The sequence below is a fragment of the Amphiprion ocellaris genome, chromosome 15 (genome assembly GCF_022539595.1).
Source record: "Amphiprion ocellaris isolate individual 3 ecotype Okinawa chromosome 15, ASM2253959v1, whole genome shotgun sequence".
In the NCBI taxonomy this organism is placed as follows: domain Eukaryota; kingdom Metazoa; phylum Chordata; class Actinopteri; family Pomacentridae; genus Amphiprion; species Amphiprion ocellaris.
The window spans coordinates 10,052,723-10,069,184 of record NC_072780.1 but is presented as its reverse complement, the minus strand read 5'-3'; the positions used below and the strand labels follow the sequence as shown (position 1 = coordinate 10,069,184).

The 16,462-nt window shown below is 40.5% G+C and overlaps 1 protein-coding gene across 2 annotated transcripts; it reads left to right on the top strand.

Annotated features, from left to right (window-relative positions):
• Positions 1-4,273: 4,273 nt before the first annotated feature.
• Positions 4,274-16,426, top strand: dclk3 (doublecortin-like kinase 3). 2 transcript variants are annotated; one of them, XM_023285141.3, is made up of 7 exons: positions 4,274-4,503; positions 6,048-6,262; positions 6,843-6,974; positions 11,548-12,741; positions 14,777-14,909; positions 14,995-15,162; positions 15,249-16,426. In XM_023285141.3, the coding sequence occupies exons 1-7, from the start codon at positions 4,437-4,439 to the stop codon at positions 15,917-15,919; spliced, it is 2,580 nt and encodes an 859-aa protein (XP_023140909.2). In that variant the 5' UTR covers positions 4,274-4,436; the 3' UTR covers positions 15,920-16,426. The 2 variants fall into 2 exon arrangements, with proteins under 2 accessions (XP_023140909.2, XP_035810901.2); XM_035955008.2 differs by lacking the exon at positions 4,274-4,503 and having other exon boundaries at positions 5,453-6,262.
• The last annotated feature ends 36 nt before the right edge of the window (positions 16,427-16,462 follow it).

The following is a 16,462-nucleotide window of genomic DNA, read 5'->3' as shown; positions in this document are numbered from 1 at the left end:
TAACACGTGAACACTAATGTAATCATCTCACCTCAGTTTCTACTGGTGCGAGTGTACATAACAAAATCAATTTTCCTGGCTAGACTGCTGCTGACATTGTTGACCGTAGATGCGATTATGGCCCCTATACTACCCAGGTGAACCCTGCGCAGACTGTTTGGTCTCAACACACAGGACTTTAGCCAAACGCTTCATTGAGTGTGTGTGCAAATATACACGAACACTGAGCTGACATTGGCACAAAGCTGAACGGCCAAGATTGCTGAACAATCCCAAAAGGGAGCAGAGGGAAGAGCTGGGCAGCCATAAACAGAGGAATGTTGATATGTCTTCCAGATTTCTGAGGGCTTTCCTGTACATCTGTGTGTGACTGTGTGAGCGATACAACTGAATAAAAATGTGGTTGTTGCCACTCCCTACTCTGTCATTTGTTCATGCATTCATTTGGCAGCCTCCCTGCCCTCTTGTCCATATGGAGCTGGAGTAACTAGGCAGAAAGTTAATTACATAAATGGAGGCAAACGCTTGAACAGCATCATGACTCTGCTTGACTCAGATTACAGAGTGAGTGGCAGACGCTTAAACATGCATTTATTTATCAGCACCACCTTTTAATGAGGATTATTCCAGCTCAAATCATCAGGGGCCTTCTGATGAACCATCTCTGATTGACTTGAAACTTTTTTTCATCATAAACAATGGATATTTAAACAGACAATAGACGCTAATTCAGGAACTATTAAAGACTAAATCCTGAAATATTCAGTTTTTTCTCATCACATCACTGATTCTGAATCTGCAATATGGGACAAGTAGGTAAAACTATCTCTTAATTGCAGCTGAGTTGAAAATGTTTTTGTTTTTGTGGTACAACTTGTCAAAAAGCAAAAGTACCGGTTATCGTTGGGCTATTATTAGTGAATCACCGTTGTTTCAGTAGCATGTTACTGTTGTAGCTGCTGCAGCTGGAGCTAGTTTGAACTACTTTATATACAGTTTTATATTCATAGACAGCAGATTGATAAATCAGTAGACAAGTAAAAGTGTTTAGTTACTTTCCACCACTTCAGTATGCCTTAGAAAGTGGTACACTTTTATTTTCGGTAGCAGCACAGTGTTTATATGGGTGCATATTTTGTGTTACCTCTGCAGTCGGGACTGAGATTGCATTCCTCCATTTGCTCCATAAATCCTCCAGTGAGCCAAAAAGAGGAAAAACAGAGTCATTCAAGGACGCCTCACTGAGTCAGGCTTTCCTCCAGCTTTGGATTTTACACGTTATCCAGTTTCATACTGCCGCATGTCACACAGGGATTTTTATAGCTGTTTCATTCTTATATAGATTGGTAGTTTTTCTAGGGAACCATTTGTCCCTGTTCTGGATAGCCATGGCTCAGTGCAGCTCTCCCATAGACTGTATAATAAAGTCTATGGGCTCTCGTCTGCATGCTGGAACATACAGCAGGTACACTGGCCTCCTCTGCTGGTCGCACCGTCCCAGTGCACCGTTTCTATATCAGCCTACAGTTACTTTACTGATTTGGCATCTCTGTTAAGATACGGCGACAATAAAATCATCACTATTGATGAAATCTGAACTATAAAATATTATCTAGTCAAGATTTTGACCTCATAACAAAATCAGTGTGATTTTGACCATGTCAATGAGAATACTATATCAAAACTATCACTCTGTAAATAAGGTGCACCAAATTCCCCCAGAACAACAGCAGAAAAAAACACACATAGAAAGAAACACACAGTTCTAGAGCAACAATCATCAGCACTTTGTTTACAGTTGGAGAAAACACACTCTGTAAGTCTGAGTCCAGGATGAGGAGCCGGAACAGACGTTGCTGCTTCCCGACCCAATATCAACAGTATCCTTGGAGACGGAGCCGAGGAGGGGGTCATGTATTAAAAGATCAAGCGGACACGGTGTGTGAACGCTTGTGTTTCCCTGCATGTGTGCAGCAGAGTATTGGATTCCATCAGTGAAACTATGGTAACTGACCCAGAGACTGGCAGCCCCTCTGCCCCTCCGTCACTGTGATTTTTCACCATAACTATTACTGTCATGGTGATATAAAAGCTCCTGTTAGAGGTTTTTCTTCTTCATTCACCGTCCCCCTCATTGAAACAGAAATGGACCTTAACAACTGAGTGGAGTCAAGTCCTCTGAGCTGTTTCTGGGAATTGAGGAAATGAATAGAGAGAGAAATGACGTGCAGCTGAGGTTCCTCTGTGGGTTTAAAAAGAGGATCTTGTTGGGACATGTTCATTGCTTTAAATCCCTGCATCATCAGGATGCTCCTTGTTTGTTTTCAGTTTTCGTCGGTGGTAGCACAAGTGAAAAATGAAGCATAAAATGTTGGGAGAAATTAAAGGCTGTGACAGACAACAAATGTACCTGATCAAATGCAAAGCAGGAACATTGGTTTACATACTAAGCTGAATCGGTCTTAAATCACTACACAGTTAAAAAAAAACAAAAAAACAAAAAACAACAACAACTGTACGGTAGTTTTCTGTTTTAAAAAAATTCAGTAGATTCTGTATAGAAATTCACACTGTCAATAATGCCAAATTACATTTTTCTCTATATTACTTACTGAGTTATTCATAATTGTTTTCCTCATTCTTAAATTACATGTAAATCTATGTAAACTGACAATAATTATCTTAAATATATAGCACTTTATTTACCGGTTTATGCCCATACTATCAATGTAATGGATTTTCTTAGAATATTAAGGTAAATCTTGCTGGCTTTACATTTCTATACACTTTTACATTCACAATCAGTCAGTCTGGATAAAAATCATTGTACCTTTTTAAACTTCTTTAAAAGAGCACAAAGATGCACTTTTAAGCCTCTCTGTTCTCTAAATGGCCCTGCAGTGACAGTGCAGAGTTTTTGGGTACTACATGGGTTTATTTGTCCTAAATCCTTGACTGGGGAGTCTTGTATTGTCACCACACCGTGCTCTCATGGTAGCCTATATTTTTTGTCTATTTTATTTTTCTTTACATTATGTGATTTATCTTTCACACGTGTCTGTTGTTTTGTCTTTTTTCCACTTTTTTGTTCAATTACTTTTAAATATTCCATCAGTTTTATTTATTTTTTGAGTTTTTATTTTTAAACTCAATTTTGTCTTTTGTCTTTAAATTTATTTATTGTTCTTTTGCCTGTAAAGCATTTTCTTTTAAGGTTCTTGCAGCAGCAACCGTCTCACTCCTTTACTTTCTATCCAAGAGGCTTTTTCATGAAGAATAATGTGTAAATAAACTTGCTCATTTGCTTTGGCAAACTTCATTTATAGTCCAAAACACATCCCTGTTGCTTACAACTTCCAAGAGTTACACTTTAAAAAGAAATAAAAATGAAACTTTTTTCAACAGTTTTCAACTTTATTTCTTTGAACAATTTATTGTTATTTTACAGGTTTTTCCAGTTCTGTTTAATTACAGACAATAACAATTAAAGTATTAATTTAATGTCTACATTAAGATCTGTACTTTTACAAATGGCTGTAAAAGTACACAAATTTATTCACATCATATTATAGATATTTGTTATTTGGGGGAAAAAATGATATATTAGTGATTGTAAAATGGTAGATAACTTTTTAAATTGTTTTAACCTCTAGCTTCTGCATTTTCACAAATAGCATTTAATTCTTTTATAACATTCAACCATAGAAGTACACAATTTTTATTTTATTTGAATCTGCTGAAAATAGTTTACTGATTTTTGCTGTTGTTTTGAACGTTACAATATTCCACCATTTAGTAACGTTTTTTGGCACACCTTTTTCTTTTCTTTCTTTCTTTTTTTTTTTACAGTTTACGTTGGTATAATCAGTCACTATTTTAGCTAAGATGGAGACAGCTGTCAGCCTATTACAGACTCAAGTTAAACGAGTTAAAACAACCAAATTAAAACCACCATCATCTCACTCCTTTAAAAACTTTCTCTGCTCGGGAGTGTCAAGTCCAGACAATAGAACAGGTCAGAATTTTCAAAATAAAACCGTGTTGGTAATCATCCACAGACACGTTGCAAGTCTGCCTGAAGCCAGTTATCTGAAGAAGTTCAAATGTTCATTCAAAAAAAAAATCGTTTAAATAAATAAATAAAAAGCGTGTATCTGAGGAACATTGACAGTATTTTATTGACGCTACTTCCGGTGTCTCCGTTCAGCAGTTTAACTTGACGTGTAACCATGACAACCGCTGTAACTACACGGTCGATCCTTATCGTCCGTTACTTAGTGTGGAGGGACAGAGACAGCAGCAGCAGCAGCAATAAGCAGAGGAATAAAACCTGATGAAGAAAAAAATGAATTAAAAACCGTCCTGACTTCTTTTTGTATCTAGCTCTGGCGTTTTCTCTGATTTTATAATTTTTATTTTGGTGTTATTGTAAAGACATGACGCCCTCACAGAAAGCCCGGTACGGATGCGAGGCGGTGCGGAACGCTAAATGGAGACTAGCAGGTGAGTCAGATGATGGGCTGAGTGGATTTTTAATTACAGTTAACGTAAAAAAAAAAAAAAACAAACACTTTGAGTGTTGTTGTCAAAACTTTGCATAACAAATGCTAATCTGTCCTGTTAACTGACACTTCAGGCTGTGTAGGCTTATGAGAGGGAACTTGTTGACAACTTTTGAGCTGTGAGAAATGTAAAATATCATGACTTATATGATATTTTATTGTTATAGGAGGGATTTTAAGATAAGACCATTTAAGATATGGGTAATTTGTCTTGGGCAGTAGTGCAAAAATCTAAATTTTACAGCTCTGTAGCCTTCAGACAATACTATAAATATAACACTATTCAAAGGAAATAAATAAAGATCGATAGATAGATAGATAGATAGATAGATAGATAGATAGATAGATAGATAGATAGATAGATAGATAGATAGATAGATAGATAGATAGATAGATAGATAGATAGATAGATAGATAGATAGATAGATAGATATAGTTGTTTACGACAGAGCTGTAGATACAAACAATGCCATAAAAAGAAAAACTAAACCATTAGGAACTGAATTTTATATATACATATATATATATTTGGTTCATTACTGTCAAAAACATACACGTACATCCACACATATGTTCAAACCTTCATTCATATTGATACTGCAGTTATAAGGGAACCGTATTGCATCTGAAAATAGATAAATAATGCCAGTGGAACGAGAGCAGTTGATCTAGAAATCAACCTAATGGATCAGATGCATCAACCAAACCCATCAAGAGTCCAGACGGAGCTGTAATTTGTTGAGCTGTGGTGATAGAAGTAGGAATAAAACACCTGAAATTTCCTGAAATGATGAAACAGCGTTCTCTCCGTACACTTTATGAGAAAAAGCTGACCGGCCACAGCTGTGGTCTCCACTGAGAAAAGTTTTTGTGTGCCACTGTGTGCTCTCCCTCTCAGACCAGCGGTGTCTTGTTAAAAGGGGGGCCCTGCATGGTCACATTAGAGGTACAGGGTCTTGTGTTTCTGTCTGTTGTTCTGGAACAAAACAAAAAAAAAAAGAAACAAACCCCCAGCTGAGCGGACGGATAACATCTCTCTGTCTCCCCCGGTGCCAGAAAGTGAAACGTCAAAGATGCTGTGTGTCTCTAATGCTTCATTAATCATGCAGATTCAGCTGAGCCCAAACCAGGTCAGGCAGGCTTTTGTTGGGGTGGGTGTGTGTGTACATACGTGTGGCTTTTCATGAGTTAAGGAAGCCTAAATAATTCAGCCGGTGGGGCAAGGTGCTTGAGGAATCTCAAATGGCCCTTGCACTCCGTGTGATGGAAAACACTCAAATCTGATCAGCCGGATTTGCTTTCACACTCACGCGCCCACAGTCGCACAGGATGAGGAGCCGGTGTTGTGTTACTTATGAGTTTTCCTTTGTGTACAGGTCTAGAAGAAGCCCACCACCGGGACAATGACCTCGGGGTTATTAAGCACACTTTCAGTGGTCCAACTCTTGCTTTCTGTCTTTGTTCCTCCTCGTCTCTCTGCTCCAGTTCCTCCAGTTCCCTTATTGAGGCGTCCTGGTGGGGCAACCCAGCCGTGGCCCGTCCACACCCACCCTGCAGGACACGTCCACAGGTCCCACTTCCCTCCTCCTCCTCCCCCTCCTCACCTTCCTCTCTTCCACACCCGCCATGCAGAGGAGAGCGCCGAGCGGCCCCATCTGGTCACCATCGTCCGTCCATGTGGTCAAAGTACACTACGGAAGGTGAATTCAATGTTTAAATTCAATGTTCAAGGTTCAAACTGGATTCTTAGTGAACCTCATTGGATTACCATGACCTGGAAAACTGAGAATCTAAAATAAGGCACATTTAGTGAAGGGTCCATAGGCTGTTACTAGAAGCTTTCTAAGCAGTCACTTTACTAACACCATCAGCATCATAAGACATTAATAAGAGCAATGTTTGGGTTGAGAAGTTGCAAGAAATCCCTTTCTCTGGTTTTAGTTCTTTCTGTTTGCAGTTATAACACATTGATAAATCCTCAGAGGTCTTCTCTTTGTAAAAAGTCAACAAGCCTGCAGTTATAAATTGTTATTAATAAATGGATTCTGGTTGAGAACTCTTTTTACACTCAATTAGAGCGTCTTTTCTAATGAATTGGAGGCTAGAAAACACAACGCAAGTGCAATCTAAAAGTGACTCCTATTAATATATGTGAATTCCACTCTAAAGTATTGGTAACTGATTTTTTAATCATTAATAAAGCCATTCCTGTCCAAAGCCTTCAATTAAGTCATGAAATCCATAACTGAACTGTGATTTTTGTCTCTCTGTGCCCTCAAGGTGACAGTGCTGTTGAACCGCAGGGGCGTGGTGTCCTTCGAGCAGCTGCTATTGGATATCTCGGAGGCGTTGGGGTTTCCTCGATGGCACAGAGCCAGAGTTACACGCCTCTACACGACACATGCACGAGAGGTGAGGCCCGGCCAGGACTGGGTTAACTCCAAAGGGAGAAGACAAAAATGTGCAGATGGACCCTATGAACCTCCTACACTTGTATCAATACATTATGCTGAGTGACTGCTTGGCCCCAGGTTTGCTGTGTGGTAGTTTACTTGATTAGTCCTCAAAAGTGAGTCAAAATATAAGATTTATATAAATTCTAAGAATAGAAATATCCTCATAAAACCCCAACTGCATGACCTGATGTGCCCTCAGCTGTACCTACAACCCTATACAGTCTTCCTTCACAGAATGAATCAAATGTTTAACCTGCTGCAAATTCCCAGAGCAAATATTTGGTGCTCTGCCACTGTAAACCCCCACGTTCCCTCTCTTTACAATCTGCACAGTTTTTCCACACTGGAAAAGTACTGGGCCCCAGATTGTGCTTTTACCATGAAGCATGTAAGCACAAATAATGACTGTTGTGAAACTAGATGTTGACACAGGGTCCATCTTTAAGACAGATTTGGTAATAAAGGAGGATGTAGTTGTGTATACGGACGACCAACCTTACAAACACTGGGTGTAGATGTTTAAGTGCCCCAGGACAGTAGCTGCTTTGCTCTATTGGTCAACAAACCTTGATCCCAAATATGCCTATATGAACTGAAGCAGAATAATTATTTGGCCAGCTTTATATACATAAATGGGTCAGGTCGCCAAGAACACCAAGAATCATATTGGACGACAGGAGTACAAAGCAAGAGAGTGAACCGAGTTTTAAAAAGTGTACAAAATATATCGATAATCAACTTGTTTTTAAATATCTTTAAAATTGACAGCTGATTTGCTGTCAAAGATGCCCATGATGGCTATATGTGCATGAAACAATGCTAAAAACCTGGGCATAACATTGTATTTCCCAGATGAAAGATAAGAATCACATCTAGTTAATGATCCATTAATAAAGGGATATCCAAAAGAATGCCCCTTAAAAAACAAAAATCATAAACTAAAAGCTGACCTGATTTAACTCTTTGATGCACAACATGGGTCAAGTGATACCCATTTTCCACTGAATATGGGTCACTTTTGACCCACGTTGTGCATCAAAGGGTTAAATTTGGCTGCCATGTCAGGTGGGGAGGCATGATTGAGTTGTTGTGGCCAAAATAGCCTTGTGTAATTGTTGAACTGTGACTGGATTCACTGTGCATGGTGGCACTCGGATTCCATTGCACCACAGTTCAGGTCTTTGCACCGAATGTTCTTCCTCAGACACTTCAGGACGTTACAGTAGAACTCGGCTTTTTGACCCTGGGAAACTAATTTCAAGTGCACAAACACATGAAAGTTGAAGATAACAACAAGCAATCTCCTGGTGTACTCCTGAACTGATGGTCCAGTTTTGCAAACTGCGCATTCCTCCACTGTGAAACCTGTTGTTTCTTCTCCAAGTGGTAGCCCCAAACCCACCTCTCGTCACCACTGATGATCTTCCACATGATGGTTCGATCATCCTTGCTGCTGTTTGACACAGAATGTGTTGTGCTAATGGTCACAACAACATACACTACTGTTCAAAGGTTTGGGGTCACCCAGGCAATTTCATGTTTTCCATGAAAACTCACGCTTTTATTCATGTGCTACCATAATTGCACAAGGGTTTTCTAATCATCAGTTAGCCTTTCAACACCATTAGTTAACACAATGTAGCATTAGAACACAGGAGTGATGGTTGCTGGAAATGTTCCTCTGTACCTCTATGGAGATATTCCATTAAAAATCAGCTGTTTCCAGCTAGAATAGTCATTTACCACATTAACAATGTCTAGACTGTATTTCTGATTAATTTAACGCTATCTTCATGATAAATACTGATTTTCTTTCAAAAATTAGGACATTTCTAAGTGACCCCAAACTTTTGAATGGTAGTGTACATACAGCTAACATTGTGGCAAGATTAATATTGTTAATCATTCATCCGTCCCTCAGACTCCTTAAATGTCTCAACACTGGTCTCTGTACCTTATCAAACACTCTCTAGGCAGTTTAATTAATCAGGTTTTTTTTTAGATTGTTCACACTGGGGAACATATCATGGGCAAAATCAGCAATCAACACCATTGCTAAGCATTTCCACCATGAAACTGCAGTGTGCTGATAACAGTCCCAACAGAATAGACTCAGACTCCCCGGCATTCACAAATAACAAACCAAAGGAATGGATTCTGTCAGGATGCAGCGTTTCGTATCATTGATCTTCCTCAGAATCTACGTGCAGGTCAAGCAATGGATTACGTTAATGTTACAAGTTGCCATTGTGTAACACAGAGCAGTTTTCCAGTGTTTGATGTGTTGGTGTGCTTCAGCTGCAGTGAATTGAAAGGTGAGTGGAGGGACTTCATATATCTGCACATTGTTGAAGAAGCAATTGCAGATCTAAGACGTTTTTAAGCATCTAGAGCAGGGCTATTCAATTAAAAACTGACTCGGGCCGGATTTTCAGACTAAGAACATGAGCTGGGCCGGATGTTTTTAGCAGACAGTGAGCAAAGTTAACCATTTAAAATAAACACAAACAGATCAGATAACAAACACACTGGATGTTTATAAACGTATTGCCACATCCAACAGGACATAAACACAATAGAAGAGCAGTACTTAGTCTAAACCTGTGCTGAAATACTGCTTCTTTAAATTTTACATTTCAAACACACAACTTCAACACATTTTGATAGGTAAATATAAGCACAGGTTAAGGTGCATATGAACATAAAAACTAAGTGCAGATTAGAAACACCATCTTTTGTTTTGGTCACATCTCAAAGTGCATTAAAAGTAACTTGCTTAACAGTAACTTTTCAGAACTTGAGACATTTTTCTTCTTTTGAAATAACAAAAAACAGAGTTTGTCCCTGTCCATATTTGGTCTCATCTGAGACAGTCGCATCTTCAGTGCATATAATCAAAAAAATAAACAGTAGGCACAGTGATAGTTACTATCCCTTTGAAACGAAGTAAAGCTGACATCAAAGTGCATAATAAAGTGCAACTAAGTGAAATAACTGTCAAAACAAAATGTCTTTCTTAAATATTAAACTTATAATAAGTGAACAGAAAATAGTCACATAAATACATAAAACTACATTTAGTGTCTGCTACAGCACGCTGCTTTGTTGCACTTACCATGTCTCGAAGACATCTGTGGCGAGAATGTTTGACGTGTCAGACCTGTTTGATAGCAGATGCCACACTCGTCTTAACTTTACCGTCCGTTAAAACTTCATCCACGACAGCCAACATGCAGTCCTTCACAGTTTCTGAGTCTGTGAACAGCCTCTTTTTCGTGGCCCTTTCCTGAGCTGTGCAGGTCCGCTTCATTGTAGTACAGCTCCGGTTGTAAGATGCAGTCAAACTCTGAATTATAGCCGCTCTCTCATGACATCCCTCGGGAAAGTTTGTCCGAAACGCGGCATGTTTTTTCAACGTGGTGTCTTCGGACATTATAATCTTTCAGCGCTGCAAAGCACTCGTTGCAGAGTAAACGCATTGGTTTGGCGTTCGGACTTGGTGGTAAATAAATAAATACTTATCAGTCCACGCAGGATTAAACCGACGGTTTTCCTCGCCGATTTGTCGTTTCAGGATAGAAAAAGACATGCTGCTATTTTCGCCTGTATAGAACTGCTAATGTTAACTTTTCAAACGCGTCTCCTCAACGCAATGCATTGTGGGTTAGTTGCTAGGTTACGGTAAGTGTTGCATTCAATGTTTGCAATAATGTTGGAATTTTTGTAAGAACTTGTCAGTGTTACTGAAAGATGTTTTTCTGTTTTTCTCGGACCCAAGTCCCAATCACTCGGCAGTTGCTTTAGGGCCACTCGAGGGTTGCTTTCGGGCCGCATGTGGCCCGCGGGCCGCTAATTGAATAGGGCTGATCTAGAGATTACATTCATGAAAAACGTAATAAAATGTAACTTTGATACACAGACATGAGTTTTAGGGGTTTGATCAACGACCGGAGACAGACTTTAACATGAAAACAGTGAAATAAAGGGATGTGCTGACTGTCAGGGTCCCAATGGTCATGTCATCATGCTGCTAACTACTGACTGGATGCTCTTAAATAAGGGTTCTCGCACTTACTCAAAGTCTGCATGAACACTTGGTGGAGAAGACAAGATCTCCTGTGTTTTCAAAGAATAAATTTGATTATTTCACAATGCAAAGCTAAGAAACTCACTTTTTCCACTGTCCTCTGTGCTGCCTGTTAAACTGCCTGTTCACCAGCTTTCTCAATGCAGATCAGACAGAAAACAGCCACATTAAATTCCATGAAAAACTGACCTGTTTTCCACATTTTTTGAAAATCTCTATGCCTCAGGTTTTCTTTCAAGTTTTGATGTGAGCTGTTGACAAGTTCACAATCCTCACTTCCTAACTAAAAGGCCGTGGGAACAAATCTAAATGTTAAAAGATTTGAATCAGGATGCAACAATCAATCCTTTTATGAATTTATAAAGTTGATTTGTGGTCCAAGTCTGCTGCCTGGTAGTTTAAGACTGTATCTAAATCTGCATTTCTTCTCGCTCTATCGTAGGTTAAAGGTGTGTGTGATTTCTTCCGAGGCGAGGTGGCCTTCCTGGCTCTCGGTAAGTCTCGTCCTGAGCTGAGCTGTGTGCAGGACGCTCTGGAGGAGCTGTTTCCTGAACATTCACACTACCGAGCTGATGCACTGCGGGCCTGGGAGAAGAGGCTCTGGCTGGCCCCAGATAAAGCTGCCAAGGCCGACAGTGGATACAGCGAAGGAACAGACAGCAGCAGGACCAACCAGGAGACACACCAAGAGACAAACGCACACGTCAAGAACCACACTAACACTCACACATCTCCGCATACGGACACACACGACACAGACAACTATCATTTAGACTCTCAGAAACCTCATAAAAAGAATTTGTGCAGAAAACCTGCTCTTCTTCCCAACCACCTGCAGAGACTGCGAGTTAGAGGCAGAGTCAGAGAGAGACAGGCTTCTGTTATCGGCCCATTTAAACACGACGAGGGTGTCAGAGAAGCAGACATCTTGTCTCCTACTCTGTGTGACAAGTGCTTAGCCAGAAGAGCTAAACATCAGGGTCCGGAAGTGATCAGTTTGCTGTCTGGGAGGGTCCCGCTGCCTCCTGTGTCGAGCAAGCAGAAAGGAAATTCTCAAACAGAGCAGGAAGGGGGAAATCTGGATCATTTCAACCCTTCAGCTGCTCGGCCAATCAGCAGAGACGAGGAGAAGAGTCTTATACAAGGTTTAAACGCAGCTCCAGATGTGCAGAAAGACACACAGAACAAGGCGACCTTTGACCTTCCCTCAGACGGCAGCAGTGTCACCCTGCAGGACATCGAGCGTTGCTATGAGATTGGACGTGTGATGGGAGACGGCAACTTTGCTGTGGTGCGAGAGTGCCGCCGTCGTGACAACGGCCAAACCCTCGCCCTGAAGGTTGTCGAGCGCTCCAAGCTGATCGGCCGGGAGCACATGATGCAGAACGAGCTGAGCCTTCTGGGTAGCCTGTGTCACCCTCGTGTGGTGCGGCTGTTTGCCCACCACCACACCCACACCCACTCCTACCTGGTGATGGAGCTGGTGAGCGGAGGGGATCTGTTCGAGGCCATCAGCGACAGGGGCAAGTTCTCAGAGGCGGAGGCAGGACTGATGGTGTCGGACGTGAGCGAGGCGCTGAATTACATCCACTGCAAGAGCATCGTCCACAGAGACCTGAAACCAGAGAATCTGCTGGTGGGTATCAGGGCTGGAGGGAGAGAGTGGAGTTTTATGTGAAACTATCTCCCTTTCAGCCAATAAATCTCAGTAGTTGGATTTGCAGATAATTTACCACAAGCCTGGAGGTGAAGAGCAATATCTAAAAACCTAAAAATAGTCACTTTAATATCAGTGAATCTTATCTTACTTTTTTTTTGACAGTGGCGCAATTTGCATGATTGAAGTGAAGATTTTCAGCTTTATTTCAATGGGTTTAACTAAAATATTGCACTAAATGTTTAGGAATTACAGCCATTTCCACATTTCCTTCATTTTCACAGTCTCAGAAGCAACTGGACAACTGACTGATAAACAGTTTTCTGGCCAGTCTGTTTCCTCATTATTTTGCCACTAATGAAGGAGATAAATGGCTTGGAGTTGATTCCAAGGGTTGAATATGCATTTGGCAGCTGTTCATGGAAACTTTTCAATATGCAGTCCAAAGATTTGTCAGTACAAGAGCAGGTGGGCATTACTAGGGTGGAAAACACAGTAGACCTATATGAGGGACAGTAGAAACTTTGGACAGAGGAGGACTTCAAGACTACAGTTATGGTGTACAGTAACGAAATAACAAAAGTTGTGTTACTGTTTGAATACTTAAGGGCTTGACTGTTTAACATGACCACAATATTAAATGATAAAGCAAATTTTATCAGCTATAGGTTTTAAGAAATTATCAGTCACCCAGTTTTTATTGCATTTAGAAAGTAGAACATTTATAAACTGTCATAGGCAGACATTTTTATCACATTTTGACGGTTTACATAGATGTATAGATGTATGCGCTTGGCCCTCTTAATAACAAACATTTTTTCACTACAAATTAAAGTCCTGCACCTCTATAGAAAGAGGAGGAAGAGCTTAAAATGTCTTCTATACAAGATAACACAAATATAATGCTATAAATCATTAAAAGAAGAAATAATAAAAAAAGAAAAAAACCTGGAATCAACACGTATGATATTTTTTGCCCGCAAGTGTTACCAAAACTCAAAAAACAGACGATTCTATATAAGATAGATATTTGCATTTTTAATGTATTGCTATACTCGTCTCCTCTATCCTCTGTGCAAACACTGCCTGCAGTTCACCTGAAAGTTCTGCATTTTTCTCATGTGACTGTTTGCCACAGCTGAGTCAGTCAGAGCTTTTTGTTTTTCACTAAATCTGATTAGTGCAATATGTTTGATTTTTTTTCTTGTCGATTTTTGAAAAAAATTAAACGTACCGGATGAATAGATCTTGATGAAAATCTAATTCTATGCTTGGATTTAGTTGTTTATTCTGACAAAACAGCATGTTACAGATGATACAGATGAGTAGTTTAAAATTTGAAAATCCAATGATTATTTATGTTTTTAAAGTTTAACACTATGATAAATGGGGTCATTTGCAGGTTTTTCCAAAAGAAACTATTCCTTCAAACCCAGGATTCAGAGGGTTAAACTCATTATTATGTGCTTAACTTAACGCACAAAATAAATAAGATTGGAACTGGAACAGAACCTTGTTGAACACTGCAAAACTGATGCACAGATGAAAAAGTGCTATTATAGTAGTATAGTAGACGAGCCACTGCAGGGCTGATCCAAAGATTCAATCTAACTCTCTTGACTAGTATGCTGTGGTCTATAGTATAATGTAAAGTATGTATGGAATGTTATTTATGTGGTGAGAGAATCATATTGTAAATGGAAAAAAGTCACTATCTAGCTTCAGGTGACAAGATTAGGAATTCAGCTTCAACTTTTTTCTGCCAATACTCATGTTCTCTCCACTCTGACCTTCACCAATCTGGGGTATTGACATGTCAGCATAATTTACATCATCCAACCTAATGTGAAGATGGAATTATCAATTTATGATATAAAGTAGGGTCAGTAGTGCAACAGTTTGCAAAATCCAGAATGCATGGAAATCCATGGTAAACGTGGATGCCCTAGGAACTGTTTGCATATATATTATACAAGCTCAGCCTCTGTCTTGTTTTTCTTGTTCCCTTTCCCAGATAGAGCAAGCAGCTGCAGGCATCTGTAGGCTGAAACTGGGAGACTTTGGTCTGGCCATGGTAGTGACTGAACCAGTCTTCACCGTATGTGGCACACCCACGTATGTAGCCCCCGAGATCCTCTGCGAGACAGGTGAGGTCATAATGTGACTTCTGTTTCTGAATATGAGTATTGTTTTCTGATTCTGAAAGGATTTGTTTGTGGTTTTGCCCATCAGGTTATGGTGTAGCGGTGGATATATGGGCCCTGGGTGTGATTCTCTATATCCTGCTGTGTGGCTTCCCCCCATTTCGCAGTCAGGATCGGGACCAGGAGGAGCTGTTCAAGCTAATAAAACAAGCACAACTTCATTTCCTGTCCCCGTACTGGGACCCCATCTCAGAGGGTGAGACGTATAGAAATACACAAATCTCATACATACACATAGTCGCACATAAATATACAATCTGTGTTTTTCCTGTGTGTGTGTAGAAGCTAGATGCCTCGTTAGAGCTCTGCTTCAGACGGACCCCACAGTGAGGCTGACGGCAGAGCAGACCCTCCTGCATCCCTGGGTGAAAGCTATGGCTTCGATGTGCAGGCAGAGGGCACTCACAGACAAAACTCAGACGAACACAGCAGAACCGAACACAGTCCAGACACCAAATGCAGCAGAATCACTGAGAAACCAGCGAGGAATCACGCCGAAAGAGCTCAGCAGAAAAGACAACATGAATACAGGAAGAGGACAAGATGAGAGCAAGACGAATGCAGTCCACATCATGTCTCCACAGGTCAAAGAGGCCACACCGGGTCAGCAGAAACCAGAGTCCACCTCACAAGAAATACAGGATCCATATCCAAACACAAACTCTGCTGAACTCGATCATCTTAACCCCCCGGCAGCCCAAACCGAGCCTCCGTCGATACATTCAAAACAAAACAGCCAGCATCCATCACCTCCAGATTCCCCACCTCCATCCAACACATCTCAACAAACCACAGCGGGTCCCTCAACACAACACAACCCGTCCTCCGACCCAGCAGCAGCTTCTCCAACTCTTCATCAGCACGACTTGACCTCCCCACCCAGCCACCCATGTGAAAACCATAAGGAGCAGGGCGGTCACACCACCGTCACCCATCCACCCACACAGTCCTGATAGCACTGTTCATCTACCATTTGACCGTGTGATTAGAAGAGGGTCATCAGTCTGCTTGTTCCGGACATTACCGCTGGATCCTCGGCTGACCTGCAGATGACATAATTCACTCTCCTGGGATGAATGGGGTCTGATTGATGGAGCTGGATACATCTCATAACTGTGTGTAATCCATTTGTTCTGCAATCATAAATTAATCATGAGATATTATGTAATGACCGAGGTATGAATGTATCTAGAACTGTGTAAGAGGAGGATGGGAAGAAATAAGGAACTGTGAGTTTGTCATTTTAAAAAAAAAATGTTGTGATGTATACATGTAGAGACAATTTTATTCTGCAAACCATGCTGAGTTTATCGTCTATCTGTTGACGCTGACCCATCCTCCTTTTATATTCCTAGAAGTCTATCTTAGGATCATCCCTCTTGCGTTATTTGTTTACTACATGATTACAAAATAGCTACACAGACAGCTGTTGTTTAGTCTTAGTAAATTCTTGAATGCCACCTTTCTGACAGTGTGTTTATTACACTTATTTTGAA

What these genes read in the sequence shown, in the direction of transcription:
- dclk3 (XM_035955008.2), top strand. Translation starts at nt 5,966, where the DNA reads ATGACCTCGGGGTTATTAAGCACACTTTCAGTGGTCCAACTCTTGCTT. An exon ending in TGAAACCAGAGAATCTGCTG is followed by an intron (nt 12,742 to 14,776) that starts GTGGGTATCAGG and finishes TCCCTTTCCCAG; the next exon opens with ATAGAGCAAGCAGCTGCAGG. An exon ending in CGAGATCCTCTGCGAGACAG is followed by an intron (nt 14,910 to 14,994) that starts GTGAGGTCATAA and finishes TTTGCCCATCAG; the next exon opens with GTTATGGTGTAGCGGTGGAT.